Source organism: Protopterus annectens, chromosome 14.part0 (genome assembly GCF_019279795.1).
Source record: "Protopterus annectens isolate FY-2018-M chromosome 14.part0, PAN1.0, whole genome shotgun sequence".
NCBI lineage: Eukaryota > Metazoa > Chordata > Ceratodontiformes > Protopteridae > Protopterus > Protopterus annectens.
The window spans coordinates 1,079,539,505-1,079,566,891 of NC_056748.1; the positions used below are offsets into that span (position 1 = coordinate 1,079,539,505).

Here is a 27,387-nt window from a genome sequence, read left to right on the forward strand (position 1 = left end):
GTAATTTCCAGGGTCTGTGGAGGCACCCCCTTATGAAGTGGGACCACAGTCACTGTGCGCCACTCCTTGCACGTATCCTGAGGTGAGGCTAAGATTAAACAGCTGTCCTAACTGTGGGTTTAATTCCTCGTTGAGTTCTGTGAAGCACACAGCCGGGACACCATCCGGTCCCATGGATGCTGCGTTTTTTGCCTTAGTGAGGGCAGTTCTCACCTGGGCGTTGGAGATGTTCGGGGGGCTACAATCCTCTGGAATAGATATCTCCTTTGGGAGAAGTATGCACTGAACCTGTCAGCCAGTATGTTGGCAATGTGTGTAGGTTCAGTAATTTTCACATCATTTTGAACTAATTCTTAAATTACTCTTACCTATCTTAGATACCACTCTGTCTGTAAAGTCTCAGTATAAGGCATGTATAACTTCTTAAATTACTCTTACCTATGTTATATAGCACTCTGTCTGTAAAGTCTCAGTATAAGGCATGTATAACTTCTTAAATTACTCTTACCTATCTTAGATACCACTCTGTCTGTAAAGTCTCAGTATAAGGCATGTATAACTTCTTAAATTACTCTTACCTATCTTATATACCACTCTGTCTGTAAAGTCTCAGTATAAGGCATGTATAACTTCTTAAATTACTCTTACCTATGTTATATCGCACTCTGTCTGTAAAGTCTCAGTATAAGGCATGTATAACTTCTTAAATTACTCTTACCTATGTTATATACCACTCTGTCTGTAAAGTCTCAGTATAAGGCATGTATATTTAATCCTTGTAAGTATCAATCTTCTTCTTTCGGCTTTTCCCGGTTAGGGGTCGTCACAGCGGATCACCTGTCCGCTCATGATTGGCAGTGGATTTTTTTTTTACAGTGTCGAGTTGCCAGCCCGGCGCCCAACATTCCACAGAAGGCACACACACACACACACACACACACACACACACACACACACACACACACACACACACACACACACACACACACACACACACACGCACTCACACCTACGGCCAATTTAGAGTGTCCAATCCACCTGTAGCATGTCTTTGGGATGTGGGAGGAAACCGGAGCACCCAGAGGAAACCCACGCGACCACAGGGAAGACATGTGGACTCCGCACAGAAGGCACCCCAACTGAGGATCGAACCGGAGAACCTCTTGCTGTGAGGCGACAATGCTAACCACTGCAACACCATGGCCGCATCAATACAAATTTTATTATACTGACTATTCTGCTATTTATTCCATAAAACTGCATTATAAAAAGTGTTACTGTAAATACTGACTGCATTAAATATGATACCTTGGAGTTTTCTCCCAGGGCCTCCGTTGAAAAACAGCACCTGTGCCTAGTTGGACTTTTCCGGTAAACAATGTCAGTAAATAAGTAAATAAATAATCTGTTCAGTTTAGCAGAATTGTTACCATCAAAACTCCTGTCAGAAATTAATATTTGTTTTCTTTTTAAAACAGCACTGTTGTATTTCAGAAAAAGAGTTCACCATGAGACCTGCTTACATCTTCATAGCTATTTGGGAAATCCTCCTTAGGCTATCATTTTAAATCATATTCATTCTTTTCATTTTATTCAACTCCTTCTTACTTATTATTTTAAAGTTACTGTAATTTTCCTCGAAGCATGCACTATTTGTAATACTGCAGGATCTGTGTGAATATGTTGACCTTCTGACAAACAACCAAGACCCACTGAAAACATCTCCATACTCTTGAAACAAATCATTACAGTGAATATTCACATTATGAATTTTTTTACTATACCAAGCTTCAAATATCCCAATATAAATGTAACTTCCTTCTCAACTATTCAGAACTGATGGCTCATTTCAATTCTTATACTCAAAAGCCAGCACTTCTTGTTCCAAAAAACATGATGTCTTGACAGAATATCCTATATTTCACAGACATGCACAATGTTTATGAGCAGACTAAATGTTGCCCTTTGAACCAATATTAACTTTAGATACCACATTTTGATCATTAATTTTGAACTTTTCTGCTTGACTTTATGTCCAATTCTTTGGTTGTATAGTTTCATGCCTTTCTCCTGCATTCTGTTAATCTCTGCATATTCACACCATAGATCTTATGCCTTCAAATAGCTAACACTCATTAATTTGAATAAAGAGCTCAATGCATGTTATGGAACAATCAACTAAGCCCTTTATTTTAACATAATAAAAAATATACAGGAATGCATGTGACCTATAGTATCTATCATTTTACACCTGCCACTTTACTGGCAGAATACTTACTTTCACACAAGAATTCTAACTTTACAGCATTCTGCTGAAGGGTGCTGGGCCACTGATTAAGGATAACAGAACGAACTCCAGCTAGACTGAGAAGCACTGCTGTTTCTATTGGTCTCTCCAGTGATAACCATAAGTCACTGTAACAAGAAAAGATAAATCACAGGTAACGTTTGTATTTATTAAACACAGCAGTATCAAATGTTATAAACTGCCAGAAAAAAAATCTGTCTCTCCAGAAAATCTGAAATTGTGGACGTTTTTTTAAAAAGCAACATAATCACAACACTTTTAAATAAAAATCTAACCTGCAAAGAATCTGAAAATTAGGAAGTGTCTGATGACTTCCTTCCTTACTGGAAAGTATAAAGTATTAAAATTATTTTAAAAGACAGATGTTATGTACATTGAAACATATAAGCAAACAGAAAAATAAATACTATCAGGTTATAAAATTCTACTTGCCCTGTGATGATGTGCAGTATTGCCAGCTATGCCAGGAGAAGTGGGGCAGTGGATGTGTAACATATACCAGCATAGCAGGCTAGCGCTTTGTCAAGAATTATACGTCATTTGTACATCAAACTGATTTGTACAGCTGCTTGTGTTGAAAATGTATTTGTAAAGTTGCTTGTGTTAAAAAATGTACCAACAGTGGATCCTGCTGGACAGAAAAGAAATACACCTATATGTCAGAGTGTATTGTAACTGTTGAAAATGAATATATTGTAACAGAGGATACTGGAAGAGTGGTTAATCTCAGTCCAGCTAACTTTGAAAAATAGTCTGGAATTAAATTACCTGGTTTAGGCCATAAAGATTGTATCTTACAGTTCTGATTGCAGCCAAAGACAAGATGTCTGTGAAAACCAGGACGAAGAATCCTGCTGTATTGTCCTTAGGGGTGAACTAATTGCTACCCTGGAAGGGTAATAGTTTTGAAATGGCTTTATAGCTGCCAGGTGCTATAACACATCTTAGCAAAGCTCTATGTGTGCGTGTATGGTAACACATATGTGGTATATTCTGGTTCAGTTTCTAGTAAAGGGGGTAGCATGGGAACCACAGTCAGATGACCAGATGTATGTGACATCATTCTGTAATCCAGCACTGAAATTATGTTTTACCACCAGATGAGACAGAAGACTCAGAGTAGTCTGTTTTTGAAACCTTACAAAGAAGGATCACTCACCCAATTCATCTTAATTCTTTATATCTAATATAACTAAACCATGGTGGAGCAATACTAAAGTGACTAAAATAATAAATCATGTACTGCTGTAATTAGAATTGGGACACTTCTATGCCCAGAAAAACAAAATAAAAAATACTACTCTAACTTGTATTTCAAATCACTACCTCTTGGGTTAGCTATAATTTGTTCAGTTATACCAAAATCGAAGTTTCCGAGGTATGTGCATACCCTTGAATGTTTATATAATGTATTGTTCTCATTCTTTCTACTAATGTGATATGCGTGTTCATAAATTCTCTTTTGGAGGCATCTCTCCATTTTTCCTACATAAAATGCTGGACAGCTTGATCATTTAGCAAAGTACACCACTCTTAGACTGACAGTTACCTCTTATGAAAAATACTTTCAAATGTAAGCCATTGTCAATTATTAGGTACTTTGTGTCTAAAATAAATGGGCATTGAGCACAGGATCCACACTTAAATGTCCCCCCTCCCCCCATTTTGGTATTGTAATGTGAATAAGTCTGCGCACTTTCAAATCTATCATTTAAGTTAGGTCCTGTTTTTGAAATAAAAATAGGATCAGGTCCAACTATCTGGTATATCTGTTTTACCCTTTAAAATATTCCAGTTCTTCCTCACGATATCTTTAATGTTGCTCACACGGGGACCATACTGAATTATCTGGGCTCTCACGTAAACTTTGTTATGTTGTTCATCAGCTTCGCTTGAAATTCCTATACTAAATAAAGGTTTATACTTCATACCCCATTGAGCCAACATGTAGGCTTGTGTATATTCAACTAGCTTTAATGGGTAACCCTAGGCTAAAAACATATTACCAGCTAACATCAATTCCTTAGAAAAGTAATTAAAATCAGATGTCATTCTGGCTGCCCTTATACACTGTCCTTTTAATATACTTTTTTCTGACTAAAGGGATGGCAGATAAAAAAATCTAAATAAGAATTGTTGAAAGATGATTTCCTATACACTGTGTATTTGAAACCCTTTACTTGTGTATTCTATAAATGTGTCCAGAAAACTTATGCCTTGTTTATTATAATCATGAGTAAATTTTAGGAAAGGTGATGAACTGTTCAAATAATTAATGAAATCAATTATACCCTTTTCTGTTCCCTTCCATAAAACAAAAATGTCGTCCAAAAATGCACATATAATTTAATGTGTTTAAAATATTTACTGCCAAATCCCAGTCTAACAAAACTAAATGTGCATAGCTAGGGGTACAAGAAGCCCCCACTGCAACACCTATGTTTTGTTTAAAACATTTCCCTTCAAAAAATATAAAGTTAAAATCTAAGAGTAAAGACATTAATTCAATAATAAGACTCACCTTATCACCAGACAGCGTAGTGTACTTAGTTATACTGTTGTAAAAATGTTCTAAACCCTCTTCATTAGGGAATGACATATACAAATCTACAATGTCTATCATCAAAAATATAATCCCCTAGGACCACAAGTCTTTTTTTAAGTCTCCCTAGAAAGTCCCAGAAATCAATAATAAGGTGTTCTACCTTATTGCAGACAGTTTTAGCCACTTGTCTATACAAACCTCAATCAGGAAAATATAGTGAGATTAGTTAAGTACAGTTTTTTCTATATCTGTGTGCATCTAGCCATCTGGGTTACTTTTAATATTTCCTGTGAATGAAACTCTGGTGTTTATTGTAAAGAGATATTTAGTATTTTCATATTCTTTTATTATTTATTATTAAATATATTTAAACATTTCATTGTGGCTAGTATTTTAGAGAATATTTTAACATTTGAGAGTACTTATATTTATTTGGTGACACTGTGGCTGCTCCTGAAAGCCTTCCTGCATTTGTCAAACACTACCATTTGCATTAGCATTAATTAATTGGGTACCCTTGTAACAGCCTCAGAGTCGCTGGCTTTGGAGTGTTCTGGTGGCAGTACTTACCTTATAGCATGGGCAGGGGGGAATAGCTAGTACATCTGTACCAGCCTTTCCCAGGTGTGTGTGTGTGTGTGTGTGTGTGTGTGTGTGTGTGTGTGTGTGTGAAAATCAAATCTCAAAGTGTGTATGTGTCAGCTACTTTGAGCAGAGACACAGAGCACTGGTTTCACAGAGAGGGTGGTGGAGGACATGGCTTGGAACACTCGGCTGAGGACTCAACTCTACAGCTGTGTCAGTTTGGACTCTTATTTGGGGCCTGGAGAGAGAGGGAATCCGAGCCCCAGGGCAGATTGTGTTCCCTGTGTGCTCTTAAGGAAAACTGTGGTTGGTGCAGAGAGCTGCATTTGGAAATACTGTGTGTATCTATCTTTGTTCCAAGTGAACATCCCTCACTGATGTCCATGATGAGGATTGGGACTCCTTGATTACTGGCCCAGAGGAGGGATGTCACATGCCCATTACATCACAGTAACCCACAGCCATATATTCAGCCACCTCACCACACACACACACACACACACACACACACACACACACACACACACACACACACACACACACACACACACAGACACAGACACACACACACACACACATTAACAAAAGAGCATCTGTACCACAGTAACAAGTCTCTCCAGGATTAGGATTAAGAAATTTCAGAGCCAATCTCATGGTCTAATGATGTCCACAATCTAACAAATGAACCTAGTAGAAAAAATTTGAACAGCTTTATAACTTCATATTAAGACTGTCATTGTTACAACACAGACCAGTTTCAACACAACTCAAACTTAGTGTTTGATAATTAATTGCATTTGCTTCCACATTCCACTTAGGCTGCGTCTAAAACTGTGTGGAAAATACTAAGGGTTGACTTATTAGTTACTCATGAGACATCAACTATAAGTATTAAGTACTTTAAAATACACTGGTCATTGATAATGCTGATTTACGTACTCCTGAAGGGTAAGCCACAACTCAACATTTGGCTAGATTTATCTTATTTTGCTAAAGATTAAATAAATAAATGTGAAAAATACAGTTCTCAGTGCTATGCTTGCTGGCACAAGGAAGCTGTTGGCCATGGCATGTATTTGGACTTGGTGCCAAGGACAGTATAGAGCAGTCACCTGTGCAAAGAATGGTGCCAGCAGAATGACTTACAATGACCATAGCTGGTGCTTAATCAACATGATTATCTGTCATGTTCCTGGGCACTCTGACTACCAGATAGAGTGAATGCCCCTTCTATTAATTTACAAATCCCAAACAGAAGTCTTCATTTAACAGCCCTGCTTTTTCATGATTATCTCTATTGTTCACCATCCATTTCATTTAGGTTTGTTATCCCTCTGTTTATCTGTCTCACCTTCATTAACTATCTATAGAAGATTTTACTCACCCTTTCTCAATAAATTTCCTATCATTTCTTCTGTCTGGGAAATGGCTTTCGAATTGCTTTTTCTGTTTTTCTTTCTGTTTTAAATAAAGCTGCCTCCTGTTTTCTTCTGTTTGAAGTACCATGCTAAAAGGAGGTTAGGAACAGAAAACACTGACCTCTCTTCCACATAAATATGTGTCATGTTCTCCCAGGGAAGGGGTTAGATATTCATTAGGGAAGAAATCAGGAATCGATCAACAAGGAGTCAAAAGAAGGTAGGAAAAGGAAGGCCAGGTCCTGAAGAGCTGCACAGTCATGCCATTCTCTAAAAAATATGTGAATTGAGCATTCTTTGAGAGGTTAGAGAGGTCACAGGGGTACAGGAGTGCAGAAGCCATCACTGATTCCACAGGGGACCTAATATCTTCTAAACTGACATGGTAGGTATTGATGACAGGGTTTCCAGAGGCTCAAAGATAATAAAAAACAACCAAAGGAACTAAGCAATCACAACGGGTGTTAATACAACTTCCCAAAACCAGAAGGAAATTGTGATATGCCATTTGGACAGTCAAATTGTGACTTAATGGTCAAATGCTGAATTAAAGATGGTGAACCAGGGTGGATGATAACACACCACAATGATAGTGAAGAAGCCATTTAAGGGGCAGGTTATATTTCCTGGAAAACAAATCTATGCCACCCCATGAAAAGGTGTAGCAGCTGCTACATTCACCAGTCCATTAGAGATTATTGTAATAGTCCAAGTTGGGAGGTGACAGGTGTAACTGTCAGATGAGCCATATTCATAGCAAAATGGCAGATGAACTAAAATGGAAGCTATATGACAGAATCATTAATTTAATATTTGCAAACGTAATCATTTGACAGATGAGTTATTGTAAAAGGAATTGGTGTCAAATGCTGAAATAACTGCTATACTGGATTTAGTCAAATAAATCTGCTAAAGATTTTAATGGAGATGGGAATAAACACTGACCCAATTCCAATGAAGTCAGTGTTTGGCATATTTTAATGGGGAGGGGGTGGCAGGGAGCACAAGACAATGCTTACTGCAGAATCCTAAGAAGGATATACATATGTGAGTAGATCGTCTCAATAAATTTGCTTCTATCTAAGTGAAGAGTCAAAAAATTATTAATTTAGTACAATAGTGCAATACAGAAAGGTAAGTTAGTAGCATCATACCATTCCACCATGTAAAGGATTGATTACAGGAGTAAAAACTGAGGGAGAAGGTGGTTAGAGTTAGAGAAATACAGTGAACATGACATACCCCTGGGATTCACAAAGATGCTGAAAGCAGTTACAGGTAGCCCATCACTGTATACCTTGTTTGTGTTACGAGGCTTGTTGATTATTAACAATAAATACTAGGGTAAACAGCACAAAAAATGACCTCATTAATATCCCACTCTTTTTTCTCAACTGTTTTTATTGAAAATGTTAACAACAAAACATTAATATATAATAGAAATATTATAAAACAAATATACATATCTAAAATAATAATAATAAACAAGTAAAATAACTACTTACAATAGTGTCTACTATAAAATAACTTTTTAAACATAAAAAAGAAATGCAATAAGAGTAGCTGTTAGTTAATTATTAAAGTCTGTTTATCCAGCAGTTCTTTGAATTTCAACCATATATTATATGAAGATGTGATTCTAGATGTTCTTGTCCTGATTGTGATACATTCAAGATGACACACTTCAGTTACAGAGTGTACACACTCCTTCATAGTAGGAGAAGTCCGGTGCTTCCAGTTCTTGGTAATGACTTTTCTTGTAATGTTAAGATACTCCATAAAAGAGGGTATCTTGTTTTTGTTACATAAGTGGGAATAGGTGTATTAAATAAGAAGAGATTTGGTCAGCATAAATGTATAATTAAAAACAGACTGTAAGAGGGAATTCTTATTATCCCAATATGTTTTCCAATTTATACAATCACAAAATATACTCTGCCAGTTAGATTTAACATCTAGTTTACATCTCCAGCATTCTATACCTTTATTAAACATCAATTCAACTGTATGTGGTATGACAAAGGTTGTATGTAAAAACTTATAAAAGAATATCCTCCATATTAGTAATGAAGTAGTTTGTTTTGAAGACTCGAGTATTCATTTTTATTGTCTTCACTTGGGGAGTTATTATTAACAAGTCTAAAATAATTCCAATAGTTTTTCTCTGTGACATACTGCTAATTTCTTAAGTGTCTTATATATTTTAGATAAAAGTCCCTTTCCAATTATATTCTGGTGGATTGGAATGAGTAAATCAAAGAATGTGGGAACAGAATTTCTAACAACTGGTTGCATTAGATTATTCTTATGTTCAACCAATTGTCTACAATTTTGAGTTTCTAACCATGTCTTTGCTTAACTCAGATGTATTATTGATAGGGCCAACATTTTGTAACTTCCCATTTTCTAGTAATTGATCCCAGTATAACAGATTTTTGTCTAAATGTAGTCACGGTTGTTAAATTAAATGTATTACTACTATTTTCAGTACTGGTAATTGGAAAAACAAAGAAAATCTATGCTTTAATCCATGCTTTATATTCAGGGTTCCCAAAAATGACATTTTAAAGGAGGTTATTGTCATATTAATATAATAAGAGTTAACTGGTTTGTTTTTGTTTTCTATAAAATAGTATTTTACTTACCAATGAAACTTATTAGTAGCTATTTTAGTATGATATAATTTTGTTAAATTATTGGATTTACACCAAATTCCTCCCTGAATATCTTTACATTTGGAATTATAATTGTTATTTAACCAATAACCTGCCATCTTAACAATTAAGGATAAGGAATATAATTCTAAATCTGGAAGACCAACACCACCTGATGTCCAGTTTCTAATTTGATGGTTTAAAGCCAATCTAGGCTTATTAGGAAACCATACAAATCTCAGAAACAAATAATTATACTCTTTTATAATTGTTTTGGTGGGGAGGAGTGGGAGAATAAAGATTGTATTATATATAGAATTTTAGGAAAGAAAATCATTTTAATTAAGGAGAATCTCTCTTTCAAAGTAGAAAAAATGATTCCATTTATTAAGAGTTTGATTTACGGAATTTAAGCTATTATTATAATTAAGGGTTATTATATCTTTAATATTATTAGACTAGATTATTTCTAAGTAAGTGATTGTTTTCACCTTTCATAATGTATTTATGTAATGTATTAACTATTTTATTAATGTAATAATTAACAGTTAGCATTTAGTCTTACTCTCATTAAAGGGGAGTCCTAACTTCTTCTGGAATATTTCCATTGCTTGGAATACTGCAACAAGAGAAAATTTGCAATCAGTCAAAATGAATAGGATGTCATCTGCAAATAATTGTATTTTGGGGATTAAATCATTATTTATTAGTATGTCTTTGCTGCTTTTATTTGATCTTATGAATTTGCAAAATGTTCTATAACTATAGCAAAATGCAATGGGGACAAGGGACAACCCTGTTTAGTACCTTTAGCAATCACGATTGATTGGGAAGTATATGAGCCTATCAATGCATGCAAATGAGTTTTCATAAAGAAGTTTGATTAATTTTTAGAAATTGTTTGAAAAATTACATTCCACCAATAATAATTGTAAGTGCTCCCAATTAATGGAATCAAAAGCAGTACTGATATTCAGACTAACCAAACTTCGTTTTTTTTTTAATTATTAGCATAATCAATTATTGATAGTATTCTCTTGATATTATCATAGGTGATCCTGTTCATTACAAGTCCAGTCTAATGGAAGAAACTATTTTATTCTAGAGACATACACTGCCATGAATATGTTATAATCTACATTTAATAATGAAATTGGTCTAAATGAAGAACATTGTGTTGAATACTTGTCAGGTTTTAAATCTGGGGATATTAGGATGTATTTCTAGGATGGTGGTACCTTCATAAGTCCTTTAACTATAAAAAATACCACTAGCAAAATACTCAAAGCATCCTTAGTCATCATTTTGCATAGTTCATGTATTACACCATCATTAGCGGGTGCCTTACTGGGTTTTAATTTATCGGTTTGAATTTTGAGTTCAGACACTGATATAAGCTTGTCAATTATTTTTATTTAATCTTCTGGCAGTCTGTTTTCAGTACATTTTTATAAATATTTTAATTAGATCTTGTGTATCCACTGATGGCTTGTGTTGATTAATCGTATTAAAATGAGACCTGAAAACATCCAGAATATCTTCTATTTCAGTAACATTTTTATTACTACTAGAGGAGAAATTCTTTGATGTGGGTAGATTTAACAATCATTACTGTTCTAGTAGCCAATTTATGCATGGATTTAGGATTTATGGAATAGTTATTTTAATCTTTTCTAAATTTATCATAGTTTTATGTTGTAAAAATTCTAAACATTTACTGCTTAAGCTATTTATTTCTTCTATTTCCTTTTTGACAATCTAATTTTAACTTCTTGATTTTTTCCTGTAGATCTATAAATCCTTTGTTCCACTGTTTCTTTTTTTGTGCATACCAACTTGTAATTTTGCTAAAAAGATACGCTTTTAAACAGCCCCATACAAAAATCTCTGAGGTGTTACCTGTATGATTAATTTCAATAAAAGTTTAAATTTCTTTATTAAAGAATCCCTTAAAGTCTTTTATGTTGGTTATATATGCAGGAATCCTTTTAACTGGGATGTTATTACTATAATTCAATATAACTTCAACTTTTATTGCGTTTTGATCTGACAGTGGGCAAGACACTACTTTAATGTTATCTATTATACAGGTGATCTCATTTGAAACATATACTCTGTCTTTTTGTGATCATAAATAAAAGAAAATACACCCACAAGAACGAAAACTATAACATAAATACAAAATAAAATAAAAATGAAAATGCCACCACAGTGGTGTGACCATAATCAATGAACTGGAAAAACTTTAATAGTAAATGTCACCAAGTGCTTTCACCCTGTAACCTCAGGGCTTCATCAGAGTAAATTAACCACATTAGACCCACCCTTAAATACTTAAAATCACATCACATGATGAGTTAATGATGTAGTTCTTTTTACATAACATAACTAAAAGCACAAGTTTTAAAAACTGTCTCATACACCTTTACATTTGAAAATCTCACACTAATCAATACTTTATCTCATTCTTAAAAATGCAAGAATAATAAAAAATAATAAAGTAAAATGAAGTTATTATACTTTTGAATATCCAACACTTATGTTTTGTTCAAAGCATTTGTAACATACAAATGAAATCTGAGCTGCTTTTAGTTTCAACACTGAACTTAAAGAAACACTGTCGTTAATACCAGGGAACATTGTAGCATTGGTCCTACACTGCCAATATAATTCTAACTTTTCCAAGTAAGTTTTCAAGTCACCACCTCTACCATAATCACTCACCCTGTCAATAACAAAAAATATAAACTTTTTGAAACTATCACATCCCACAGAGTGACTGTACAATGCACGTTCATTCCTTTTCCAATTAATATCCCTAACATGTTCCAAAATTCTTTCTTTTAATTTTCTAGTGGTTTTGCCCATGTAAAAAGCTAGGCAAGACAAACATGTTGCTACATATATCACCATCTTAGTGATACAGTTACAGTGGCCAGGACATGGGATAGTATGATAGTACCCTTCTAGCCTCACATAGGGGCCTGTATTGATGTATTTGCAAGCTTTACACATGTTACACTTTGACATGGTAGATCTAAGCCTTTTGTTGTTACAAGGTTTTTCAAACCAGTTCTTTAAATTTGCACCCCTAGTAAAAGTGGTTCTTGGTTTAGCACCTAGGACATTTTTGAGCTCAGGACCCAAAACTAAGTCCTGTGTGTTGTTAACCATTGCTCTAATTTTCAATGCTTCATTGTTATAACAGAGAATCAAAACACTATCAGACATAGTATTGTGTCTTGTATCCAAAGTGAACCCATGGTCAGTGGATAAAATGGGGGTAAACCTGTCCTTTTTTCTTTCAAAAATTTAATTTCTAATTTTAATAAGAAACTTGCTGGGGTAACCTCTTTCTTTGAACATTCCTACTAGGGTGTACATCTTGTCCTTAAATTCACTGTCATCACTAGTCAGTCTCAAGACCCTGACCATCTGTCCTTTTACTACACTTTTCTTTTGATGCTTTGGATGATAACTGTCATAATGAAGCAGTGAATTAAAGTAAGTATCTTTCCTGTACACCCTAGAGCTCAATTTGTTGTTAATTTTATCCCAAGTCAGGGAGATGTCTAAAAAATCTATCATATCTTTCCCAATTTTGTGGGTAAATTTTAAGAATGTTCTGGTGTTGTTTAAGTACTCCATTAAATCACCAAACTCAAACCCCCACAGGATGAGAATGTCATCCAAAAACCTTAACCATGCAATAATTTTGTCATAAAACTTTTATGGAAAGACCCATTTTCCTCGCATTGCACCAGCTGTCATATATTGGTGCGCATTTGGCTTCCATGGCTACATCTGAAATTTGATGAAAAAGTTCACCTTCAAACAACATCATGTTTCATGTCGGTTATATATGCAGGAATCCTTTTAATTGGGATGTTATTACTAGAATTCAATATAACTTCAAATATTATTGTGTTATGATCTGACAGTGGGCAAGAGACTACTTTAATGTTATCTATTCTACAAGTGATCTCATTTGAAACATATACTCTGTCTTTCTGTGATTGTGTCCCATGCCTGTGTGAGAAATGTATAAAGAAGAGTGAACCTGGTACTGAAAACTCCTTTATATCTCTCATATTATAGGTTCAGAGGTGTTTACTAGGCTAAGGGCCTTTTTAAGCTCAGCCATGCATCCCAAATCGCTGACAATTTCTAATACCCTTGCTAAGTGTAAGCATGGGCCTGGGAGATTAACCATTTACATGTTACCTGTGTCCATTAGAGACGTAGGTGTCAAACCAGGGATGAATTTCTGGTTTCCCCATCCAATTGTCCAAGTTGCACTTGAATTGGGTTAGGGAGGAACTCTGCTTCACCTGGATGGGGAGCCTCTTCCATAGATGGGGTAGTCCCTGGGATAAATACCTATTGCTCCAGCAGGTCCTATTTATATCAGATGCAAGGTTTTAGTCTTTAGAATGGGTAATTCTGGTGCTGTTTGTTTTGTAGGTATGCAGGAGGTCCATCAGAGTGGGTCTGACAATGCCCTGTATGGCAGGCATAGATCTCCTCTCCAAAGCCTGAAGGAGACAGAAAACTGGGATCGGGCCTTGAGATGGTGTGCACAGGACATTTTACTTATGCCCTGTAATAGGATATTTTACTTGTGCCCTGTAATAGGACATTTTACTTGTGCCCTGTAATAGGACATTTTACTTGTGCCCTGTAATAGGACATTTTACTTGTGCCCTGTAATAGGACATTTTACTTAGGCCCTGTAACAGGACATTTTACTTAGGCCCTGTAACAGGACATTTTACTTGTGCCCTGTAATAGGACATTTTACTTATGCCCTGTAATAGGACATTTTACTTAGGCCCTGTAACAGGACATTTTACTTAGGCCCTGTAACAGGACATTTTACTTAGGCCCTGTAATAGGACATTTTACTTAGGCCCTGTAATAGGACATTTTACTTGTGCCCTGTAATAGGACATTTTACTTGTGCCCTGTAATAGGACATTTTACTTATGCCCTGTAATAGGACATTTTACTTATGCCCTGTAATAGGACATTTTACTTATGCCCTGTATTCTTTTAGTGAGGAACCTCTGTGGACATTCCGACTGTTGGATATGCCTAGTTATGTACATACCAAAGGAGGCACTGTACTCAATGATAGCTCTGATGAATGCTGAATACAGTGGAACAATGACTTCCTTGGACATAGATGCCATACCTTTGTTTATAAGTTGTGCAACATAGAATGATTTCCTCACCGTTGTAGACACGTGATGGTCAAAGGCTAGATTACTATCTATGTGTGTCCCTAAGTCCCTGACTACTGGGTCAGTTCTGAGGGGTGTGTTGTCAATATGATAGTTACCAAGGATGAATGACTTCCCAAAGGACACTATTATGCATTTCTTGGCATTTAGTTTTAGTCCATGGCTCTGACACCAGTTGTTTGTCTATGTCAGCCCCTCCTGGAGAACATTTGTGTCAGTGTGAGATTCAATAACAGCTCCTAATTTGCAATCATCTGCAAATTTAATCAGACAGAGACCACTGACATGGGCCTTGACTTCAGAGAAGTAAATACCAAAAAGCAGCTGTCCAAGGACTGATCCCTGAGGGACTCCACTTGTGACTGGCCTCTTTGTAGAGGTAGACTCCCCAATTCTAACTTCCTGGGTCCTGTCTGTGAGCCCGTTGGCTATCCACTGGGTGACATACGGGTTTGTACCTAACCTCTTCAGTTTGTCAACAATGCTCAGGTGGGGAATTGTGTCAAATGCTTTGGCCAGGTCAAGGTAGGCAGTCTAAACAATTTTGCCCTCATCCACTGCTTGGGTGACCTTTTCAAAGAAGTCCACCAGGTTGAGTAAGCATGATCGGCCCTTGACGAAACCAAACTGGGTTGGGTCCAGTGTCTGGAGGTTTATTACATCTCCACTGATTATCACCATGATAATTCTTTCCATAGCTTTACATATAAGACTAGTGAGACATATGGGTCTGTAGTTTCCAGAGTCTCTAGATGGTCCACCTTTGTGCAGATGGATGACTGTTGCCTTTCTCCACTCATGAGGCACAAAGCCTGTTTGGAGGCTACAGTTAAATAGTAATATCAGAGGCCTTGATAGGTCACGTTTCATGCTATTTAGAAGGCATCCTGAGATATTTTCTGGGCCCACTGATGCAGTGTTCTTGGTCTTAGACACAGCATTAAGAACCTGTTCCCTAGTGATAGCAGGGGAGTTATAGGTTCATAGGTAGGTACTAGGCTATCATTCCTAGGGCCTATAAAAGCCTAGCCATAAAGATTCCCTGGCTTTCGCCACCCAAAAAATTATTTGATGATATTTCCTGAGGGAAGGTTGAGGGGAGAGAGGGGTAAAGTTGGAGCCGAATTTATCAGCAAGGAGGTTTTGCTATATATTCTGGCTCAGTATAGGCATCTCCATTTACAATGAGCTCTGCACACAACTGTGTATTGCCTTTGAGGCTGCAACATAGTTAGGGAATGTTTTGTGGTTGTTCTTGGCCTGAGAGGCCAAACTTACCTCATATTTGGCTTTGGTAGACATTATTTGTCCTCTGAGTTGTTTTTTTTAGTTTGATGAGAGTGCTTTTATCCTGTTGGATGTTGCTCCTCCTAATTTTTGCCATGATTTTCTTCCTCCTGTTATACAGCTTACAGATTGTGTGATTCCACCAGGGTGGTTTGTGTTTTGAGTTAGTTCTGTACTTCTTCATGGTGGGTACAGCTGCCTCTATGCAGCTATTAGCATGGTTGTACAGGGTTTCTGTGAACAGTTCTGCATATGCAGCAGTATTCTCGGGGTTTATGGGGGCTTGAAATTCTGTCAGGTTATCACTTAATAGCAGGAGATTAGCCTTAGAATAGTCCCTGGATATTCCATGTTTAGCTGGTGGTCCAGGTTTTATTTTTACTTCAAAGGAGACCATTTTATGGTCTGACCTTACCAGGGAAGGCATTACAGTAGGGATCATGCAGCATTTCCCATATTAGTGAGGACCAGATCCAGTATGGTTGCATCCCTGGTTGGTGCACTGACTGTCTCGTCCAGGGAGTTTGTGTTTACAAAATCTAGGAATCTCTGTGCATGTGTATTTGGTGTCATATAGGATTCCCAGTTAATAGTGGGATAATTAAAGTCACCCATTAATATGTTATTGGTTGCATGGTTGGTGTTTCCAATACGTTTAAATACATGGTATGGGGTTCCTGGGTCATAGAGGGGGGCCATAGCTTGCAAGGAAATGGTATTGGATTTTACCTATGATTAAACAGATCAACAAACTCCATCAAAGCCTTGACTAAGGCAGGTTCCTTCCTTTTACAGCTAGTGTTGTTATCCTTGTCAGATAAAACACAATTAAAGTCACCTGCAAAAATAATGTTTCCCTTTGATATTCATATTATTTCCCCAAACTGTTGTTTAACTGTTTGTATTCCTAATCCAGGTATTCAACAGACATTAATAAAAGTGTTTAGTTTCCTTTAAATCTCTAAAGTCACTGAACAATAGATGTCTTTTTCATCACTAAATCAAACTAGAAGCCATAATCGAAATTCCTAATGATGTGGACATCCTGCAAAAGGGCCTCACGGAGACAGATGCCTGGTGTCAAAGCCATGGCCTCAAGCTCAATGCCAAAAAGTGCATTGTCATCGCCTTTGGTAAAAACTCTGTACCCATGAGCTACCACACAGGTGGTAGTCTACTTAACACCGAAAGTGTGATAAGAGAACTTGGGACATAGGTGGACAGTAGTCTCTCCTTTGATAATCACATTGCCGCAGTAGTCAGGAAATCCTTCTACATGGCATACCTCATCACAAAAGGTTCCTCATCCAGGAAAAAAGAGGTCATTGTTCCCCTCTACTCGTCACTCATTAGACCCATTATAGAGTACAACGCCCCTTTTGGTATGTACCTCACAAGACATCTACAACAACTGGAAAGGCTGTAGAAATACCTCACAAAGAGGATTACCAGCCTCAAACAGATGCCCTACGCAGACAGTCTCAAAAAACTCCAGCTTTACTCCGTCGCATATCTCCTACTCAGAGGCGATCTCTGCCTAACATACAAAGCTATGTCAAACCCAGAGCTGTTGGACATGCTCCACTTAAAGAAATCCCAATCCCTCCGAGCTACACGCTCTAGGGACCTAAACCTTGTCACCACAATAAACAGAACATGCTCTAGGGATAGATTCCTGTCCCAGAGACTTCCCATACTCCGGAACAAACTACCGAACTATATCAAACAAAGCTCCTCATTAGCACTCTTCAAAAAAAATCTTGATGATTGGATGGGAAATACAAAATTCACCCTGGGGATCACCTCTGTGGCTCTGCTTGACAGGGGCACAGGAAAATAATTTTCTTGGGTGGCGAACGCCAGGGTAGCTTTTTTGGCTAGTCTTATATATGCCCTAGGGCCAATAGCCTAGCACCTACCTATGAACCTATTCAAAATTTTAGATAGAGGCAAAGAATTTTTCCATAAAATAGCCACCCCTCTTCTCTTTTGGTTATAATAAGAGCTATTCAATACCTACAATAGTGTTTAGTATTAATGTTGTCCAAATTGTCATTTATTAAATGTGTTTCCTGTAAAAAGATAACTTGGGAATTAAATATTTTTAAACATTTGTATAACCTACCCCTTTTACAACCATTTCTGAATCCACTGATATGTATTTCAAGCTGGCCATACTATTGAAATAGGAAAAAATAAATAAGTACTATGTATAATACTCTCATACATTTGTAAATAATATGGTACTGAAAAACTATTATATCTAGTGAACTGCTTACTCACAGATGTACTGTAAGTATAAGATAACTGAGATTAACTGTAAACCTTCTATCAAGAAGAGTAGACACCAAAAAAAAGAATTAATTTGTAAACTACTATACATGCACTGTTCTCCCCCCCCATGGAGTTTAAAACTCCTGGTTTGAATAGCAATCCTATTCAAACACTACCACCTACCCACAAATAAGTATTTAAAATCACTCTACTACTTCTAAAGTTATGATATATGAAAGGTCCAACTTATTTAACAAAATTAAAATGTGTTCGTATATGCATAATATTCAGATTATAAACACTCATTTCTTGCTATAAAACTTATAAACTGTAAAATGTAGCAGATCTTGTAATCATTTGGTTTTATTTTAAGAGCCTATTTATTATTATAATAAATCCAATCATTTCTTTCAGTTCTGAGAAAAAAGGAGATTAACACGGATAAAAGACAATACATAGGATCACAGGAAGTTACTAGGCTACTGGCACTGAGGCCCTTATAAGCCTAGCCAAGAGTTTAGCCCATGTTTAGACAAGTCAGCACCCAAAGCCCCTATCCAGCAGGGACACGGATGGAATCCCAGGGGTGTATTTTCTGTTTCCTATCCAGTTATCCAGGTTGTGCTTAAAAAGGTATAATGAGGTACTCTGCTTGACGTGGACAGGCAGTCTATTCCGCAGATGAGGGAATCTCTGTGACACAAATCAGTCCCGCCAACAAGTCCTATTGCTGTCACAGACCAGGTTGAGGTGGTGTGTGTGGGTTACTCGAGTGGAGCTTCACTTGAGGATATGCAGCAGTCCCATTAAGGTGGGGACTGAGACTGCTCTGTAAGCCAGACAGAGGTCACCTCTGAGGACTCTGTATGAAACTGAGTAGAGGGACAAGGCTTTTAGCCTATCTGTGTAGGGTAGGTGTTTGAGGAACCTCTGTGGTCTCTCCAGCTGCTGCACATGCTTTGAGACATACATGCCAAACGGGGTGTTGTACTCAATAATTGGCCTTATAAGGGAATAATACAGGGATGTTATGACCTCCTTGTCCCTGGATGAGATACCCTTATTTATGAGGTGGGCTATGTAGAAAGCTTTCTGCAATACAGAAGCAACATGGTGGTCAAAAGTCAGGTTGCTATCAACCTGGGTGCCCATATCCCTCACGACTGACTGCGTGCTTAGAACGTTGTTACTTATATGATAATATGTGGGGACATCACTTTCCCCAACGGGGATGATGATGCCTTTTTTGGCATTCAGCTTGAGGCCATGTTTCTGGCACCAGTCATTTGTTTGGGTGAGACCCTCTTGTGGGACATCCACATCACTTGGGAATTGATGACCACACCCAGCTTGCAGTCATCTGCAAACTTGATCAGCCATAGCCCACTGGTTTTGGCCTGCACTTCAGAGAAGTATATCCCACATAACAGAGGCCCCAAGACCGATCCCTGGGGTATGCCACTTATTATGGGTCTACTGCCTTAGGTGGCTTCCCCTATTTTTATTAGGTGGGTTCTATCAGTGAGTCAGTTTGCTACCCGTCTGATAACATATGGACTGATATATCATTATTTATAATAATCGTGCTATATTACTAATGCTATTATATATTATTGATAATGTGACTAACTAGTTAACTATTTAAACTCAATTCTAACTACAAGACTGTGCATGCTTGAATATTGTGGCAGACAAATATGATATTTCAAAGAACAAATAAACTTCTCTAAAAAAATGTGTCTATTTGTGTGGACTTGCATATACAATTATCTTTCAATACGTGTCTCTTCTATAAAGAGGATATCATACTCAGTAAAACATACTATGGGATATAAAATAGTAAAAGAGTAACTGTGATGTCTAAAATAAATAATAATATGTTCCTAGAATTATATTTGTACTGAGATATGGTTGGCAACACCCACTACAGTCTTTTTAAGAGACATACGAATTCTCAGCTCATCAAACCGACTGTGTAATTTTGTCAGACTTTGTAGAAAACACGCTACTACTTTTATATTTGTCCCTCCTTTACTCTGCGTCAGACTTTCAATTAACTTACAGAGCAGAACAAGGCAACCAAGGAAGGAGCTGATATCAACAAACATAAACAAGATTATCCTCCTTTCTTTTAATTAATAGAACAGAATGTAATTTGAATAATATAATATCTTAGGATAAAAGTTGAATTGAAGAAATTAATTCTATATTGTGTATGGTGCCACAGTACTATAAAATGTATTATATAATGTAAAGAGAGAAATTCAGGTTTTACATGTGGTAAAATAGTAATTTTGAGGTAAATGTAACAGAGACAGCAAGTTAATTAACACCTTCTTACTATTTTGCAGTTAATTTGTGTGTTAGAATTAAGCATAAAACAACATTTTATCCAGTATTTCTCTCTCTCTCTCACACACACACACACACACACACACACACACACACACACACACACACACACACACACACACAGACACACACACACACACACACACACAGACACACACACAGACACACACACAGACACACACACACACACACACACACACAGACAGACAGACAGACAGACAGACACACACACACAGACACACACACACACACACACACACACACACACACACACAGACACACAGACACACACACACACACACACACAGACAGACAGACACACACACACACACACACACACACACACACACACACACACACACACACACACACACACATCTCTGTATAAATTGTCTCCTGAGAGAAAGGGGGGCATTCTGTTAGAACCTGCTCTGTGAGAAGGAAATACCTCTGTCAGTAAACAGCTTTCATTCATGTTACACTGAGAAAGAAGGCTGAGTAAGTGGTTAAAACCAACCTGCTCCCTGCTATTTAAGAACCTGTGCTGTGACGCTTCTTGTTATCATTTTACTGTTTATTTATTTTTCTGTATGTGTCCTAGCAGGGGAGGTGAGAACAAGGGACGGGAGAACCAAAGAATACTTGACAGGTTTCAAAGTGAAACCTCAGTGCTAAAACACATACATTGTCTTCACTACTGTATTTCTCCTCTCCTAACCCCCCCTCCCAAACGAATAAACCAGCATCAAACATCATAGATGAGACTATATAAGGAAAAAATAGTAAAAAAAGAAAACGGCTTTATACACACTGCATACACACACCATTTTATCACTATATTAGTAAAGAATCACATCCAAATCTCATACATACAACACCTCACATAGTCCAATCAACCATGACATGTGAATTATGAGTTAAAAGTTAAAAACACCATAAACATTTAGTCCTTTCACAACACACTTATTTAATGTACTGTGAGCAACTTGCGATTATGTTATCATGAATTATCACTTTAGGATTTATGTGTATATGAAGAAAGGAAACCAGGATATATATGTAAAGAAAGTTTATTATTAGTTAAAGAATTAATTTCTTAATACTTATTAAACTAAAGCATATATTTAATATGGAAATTAAAATAAAGAATATTAGCCTAGCAATATATATAGGAAAAGTCACATTGATTTACCTTATAAAGAAGTGAATCCTTGTTTCCTTACTTTTAACTATATCTGAAGTAAGTGAATTGAAACTTTGTCATGTAAAAAGAATTTATATCCCACGCTTGGGTGCATCAAGGTCTGCAGGAACGATCCTTATAGCACTAAGCTGCAGCCGCAGGAAAACAGGAGCAGAGACAGTGCTCACTGGAAGTGCATGCACCTCAGTAAGGCATTACTGTTTCCTGAGTGCAAACAATTAATAATAGGCAAGTCTTAATGGGCCATCATTTAGGTGTGCTAATCTATATTTTATCAAAATTAAAGATTAGAATTGAGAATGTAGGAAAGTGATAAAAAGGGGGAAGTGAGTAGAAAGCAGAAAATAAGGTGAAAACCTAAAGAATGACAATGATGGAGATGGTGAAGGTGGGAATTTTTTTCTTTCTTTTTTTTTTTTTTTGTGGGTCATATATATATATATATATATATATATATATCAAGAGGAAGAAAGTTGGAAAGGTAGTATGAGGAGTAGGGACACACAAACAAACACAAAAGATCGACGACACTGACAGGGGAGGTGCTGACACAATGAGAGCGGCAGAGCACAATGGAGAAGGAGAGACATCAGACACTCCAAGGAAAGACGATGGGATTGGGAGGACAGGATAACAAGCACATGTAGGCATACACAAAAGGGAGGGAATATCCAGGAGGGGGGGCAGCACTCTTCTGCCTGGGCTCCCTCAGCACTGGGTCTTGGCTCGGATGGTGGAGCCAGTGTGAGGCAGGAACACCATTCACAGAGCTTGCGACATAGGTTCTGCAACTAGTCGAAGTGGTTATTCAGCTTCCTATCAATTAGCCCCTCCATTATGTCCACCAGCTGCTGATAGGTGAAAAAGCTTTCACTTTCAGTAGTGGTGCTACCAACAGGTAGAATAGCAGTACCATCCAGTGAAGGAGTGGCTACAGTGGCTGATGCATGTGCTGCAGAAGCCTGGGACCCACATGTTGTGGATGTCTGTCGCCATTGTTGGTGGGCTGACATCTGTAGTGGTGGTGGTGTTGATATCAGTGGTGGGCTGACAGGCCTTGTTGGAGAAAGGAGTGCAGGTCTTCATGCTGCTGCACATAAGTGAAAAAAAAATGTGCAGTAGAAAGGATGGTGAGAAAAAAGAGGGTGGAGGAGTACAGACACAATGAAAAAAGCAATGTATGTCCTTATTAGGCTTACGTCGCAGGTACTAGAGATGGAATGAGCAAGAAATATTTAACCCAGAGAAATAACAATGAGGAACTAGACCCACAGCCATCAACACATCCAATACAGAAGGAAAAGATTTAATGTGTGTTCTACTCCCGCAAGCAAAAGGAAAGCTGCTGTCATAAACACAGTAATGAGTATGATGAGTATGAAACAGGTGTACAGACATGAAGAAAACATACAGCTGAAACATACACTTACAACATCAGACTCTCTACATTATACACCTTAACGACAACAAACACTCTCACAAAAGTACTAATGTTGACAAAATAAACAATGGAGGGGGAAATCGCCTGCAAATGGAAAGGCAATGTATCAATGTGTTGAGCTACTTGTACAATGCAAACAAACAGTAATGATGTGTGTGTGTGTGTGTGTGTGTGCGCATCAGAAACAGGTGTATAGATATAAAGGAAACATAGCTTACGCAAATATTTACATGACAATGCTGTGTGTATGTTATTCAGAATGACAACAAACACCCACACAAAATTGCCAGTGATGGCACAACAGGCAACCACTGTTGAGGAATCATACCCACAGCCATCAGCATATAAAGTACAGAAGTCAAAGTCTCATTGTGCCGATCAACTTGAATGAAGGCTACAGTTAAACAGTACTGTCATCAGACTGAGTATATTTAGAAAAATTTGCAACAGAAGTGTACTGATACAATAGAAAAATGCAATTCATACATGATTTTCTCATCTAATTTTGTAGGAATCAGCTGTTTTGCAGATATACATTTTTAAGGCATTGGCAGAATGTTACAATATTTCCATTTAAAATATTAAATCAGGATGTTCACCACAGTATCTCTAATACATAGAAATGATTTTGCTGTATCACAGATCAAACCTCACTAACTAAGATGGATTTCCAGATGCCTTTCCATTCATAAGCTACTCACAATGCAGTGAAGAAGAGATGAGATGGCTATAAGCTGGCAATGAAGAACTTATTCTATATTTCACTAAAAGTATACACACACACATCTAACACAAATTAACAATGATTTCGTGATAGTCTATCCACGAGGGGTTGATTTCACATACATCATAAGTCACACTCTGAAAGCAAAGCCCTAAGATGTTGAGCTAGCTATACAGTTCCAGAAAAGTATGCATCCATAGACAAAGTAATAGCATCGACTATGAGCACTGTTAATCCTGTACTAATGAACATAGCACAGAGTTGTTAGTACTACAGGAAGACATCGGACTACAGCTACACCAAGTGATCACATTAGAATGATAACTCTACTGCTCATAACAGGTAGATTTACCACATTCTCTCTCTCTCTCTCTCTCTCTCTCTCTCTAAAGTGCCCTACCCTCCTCCTGCTCAGCTGAGCATTTTCTGCAATAGTTTCAAGGTCTAAAGAGACAGAAATAGGAGTTTGTTAGTTAAGTGTGGAAGATACTCATGGAGGTAAGACAAGGGTTATTTACTGAACATAGCTGGTGGTGGTTGAGCTCTAACCTCAGCCTCTTATTGGCCATGGAGTTCGAGATGATGTCATTTTAAGTCACTTTAATGGCAATGACACTATTCGCCCATGCATGGGATTCCAGTGGTGTGTGTCCATCACTAACTGGTCCAAACTATACCAGTCCCAAGGTTTGTACTGAGGACCTTCATAGTCCTTCTTTAAGGACTCTGACCATAGTCCCAGTGAAACAAGTGGGGGAAAATCTTCCTCCCCACACTACCTTTGTGTTGTAAAAGCAGCCCTGCCTTCTTTCTCAGTTATGTCTCAGAAAACAAGACATTGCAAAGAAAAATGTCAGACAATTTGTAGTCACACATGTTTTTGTGTGTGCCAACTGTCATGCAATAGTGGGCAGCTCATTTGTGTGACCAGTGGTGGGATAGCCCAATACGTGTACTGCATGACAATGTTTGAACATTGCAGTTTGAGGTGTGAAACATGACAGCCCAGTATCTTTGTATATTCTAGTAATAAACTATGCATCACAGAGACTCCAATTCTATTAGGTGACATTTTGAATTACAGCTGTCCCCCAGAGGTAATAACTTGAACCATGCTTGTGCAGTACTGCCTCAGGTGTCCACGCATGTGCATGATTCTGAGTAGACTTCAGTGAAGAGTTTGGCCAATCAGTGTGGTGTGGACAACTGAGTGATCCATAAACAGTGCTGTGTCAATGCGTCATCTGAATAATCATCGTGGTAGATCACCTGAATTCACACACTATAAGCATGAGCTAAAGCACTGAGCCCCAGAGCACGTTGGAAGAACTTCTGGAGCAGCAATTTTGAAACCTTCAACAGATATAGATTACTTCTAATATGATTCCTTTTTAACTTTAACAAAGTAATTCCTATATTTTTCAGCTGCATGTGTTCAACTTATTTGTACTGTTAGCTGTTGTGGAAATTGACTACATGTACAGCTGTGGCAATACTTTCATGGGTTACAGAATATGTATGTACTGAAAGGAGTGCTGCTAGGATATGGTAATTGTGTGCTGAAGGAGTTTTAAGCCTAGTAAATACACCTATCTGCAGTTACTTAAGAGCACATGTGCAACTCAATCAGCCTGGCCTTGTACTTACACCACATTTACCAAACTGTTTTTATCCATGACAAAAAACATTGATGCCATCTTGGGGAGTTACAATCATAAAATACTGTGGTGGATGTTTGGACTTTATGTGATCGACATGGGGTAAGCTGAATATACACAAATATGCGTGCTGGACACAAGAGCAGCATGCTGTATGGGCAAAGGGAGAGAACAGTGTTATAAGGGATTTTCTGTGCCAGTTATAACCAAGAGTGTTTTCCATACATACATATCAATGTCAAAACAAAAAAAAGGGAAAACATAAACAGACTTTTGAGTTTGCAGGGGAAAAAAAACACCAGGAAGGTAAGGTTCCAGATGTAGAAAATGAAGTGCTAATCTAGGCCCTCTGTCTCCAAGGTAAATGGCTCTTTAGAGAGGATGATGCTCATCAGATGTACCAGGATTGTGCAGGGAAGGTCTGGTTGTGGACATTAATGCTGACAGTGGTCAGAAATGTACATATGCAATGGTGTGCTGTAGAGCCACCAACCATATTTGGGTCTACTTTAGTTCAGCGAACGATCAGATGATTAAACGCTATTAGGTCAAATACTAAGTGTCAAACCGGCAAAATAGCGAACGGACGGAACAGCAAATTTTTTCCCAGGGAAAGAAATTGCTGGGCCGACCGTCTGGGTTGTGCCATGTCCTCCACTGCAGTACGATCTCAGAGTTGGTTTATTTAAGTAGGGGGGTGCGGGGGGGGCAAAGCCCCTCACTGTATTTAGTGTTTTTTTATTTATTTATTTTATTTTTTTTTGGGAACAGCAATTTATTTTCCAGGGGAAAAAATTGCTGTTCTGGTTGTTCGCTGTTTTGTGTTTTCAAGATTTAGGGGTCGATATAACAACGTTCGATCATCTGATCGTTCGTTGTTATAATATAGACCCCATTATTCATAGTGCTGAAAAGTGGACTGTCCATCTAGCAAGGGACAGTAGGCTGAGAGTTGCAAAGTCATCAGTTGAGCCACCTCTGATATTGACGGAGGTGTTTCTGGCCTCTATCAGAGGCCATGATACCTCTAGATGGTCTCACGGTGCGGTGCTGGATACTGGTGCAGAGCTGAGACCAAGCTTTATACCTTAGGTATATACAGCTCTTCCTCTGCAGCAGCACATGCAAGTCCTTCTAACCATTAGTCATTGGCCAAGTTAGCAGCGTTGTCTGATGTGGGTAATACGGCAACATCAGGAATTCTACCTGCAGTCTCCTCTGCAAAAGGTATGTTAATTACATATGTTTTTTTCTGAATGCTACTACTTCTGCTACAGAATTTAAGGTATCTCCTAGCAGCACCACTGTGGCACTGTCATCACCTGATGTTGGAGTACCAGAATTTAAGGTATATCCTAGCAGCACCAATGTGGCACTGTCACCACCCGATGTTGGAGTATCTGAATTTAAGGTATATCCTAGCAGCACCACTGTGGCACTGTCACCACCTGATGTTGGAGTATCTGAATTTAAGGTATATCCTAGCAGCACCACTGTGGCACTGTCACCACCTGATGCTGGAGTATCTGAATTTAAGGTATATCCTAGCAGCACCACTGTAGCACTGTCACCACCTGATGTAGGAGTATCTGAATTTAAGGTATATCCTAGCAGCACCACTGTGGCACTGTCACCACCCAATGTTGGAGTGTCTCAATTTAAGGTATATCATAGCACCACCACTGTGGAAATGT

At 37.6% G+C, this 27,387-nt stretch overlaps 1 protein-coding gene across 1 annotated transcript in view; it reads right to left on the reverse strand.

Moving 5' to 3' along the window:
- The window catches only part of CFAP46 (cilia and flagella associated protein 46), a 3,596,153-nt gene that overhangs the window by 164,420 nt on the left and 3,404,346 nt on the right, over positions 1-27,387 (reverse strand). The window contains exon 60 of the mRNA XM_044056880.1: positions 2,279-2,415. Coding sequence (XP_043912815.1) covers positions 2,279-2,415 — 137 coding nt within the window. The remainder of the gene's footprint in view (positions 1-2,278; positions 2,416-27,387) is intronic.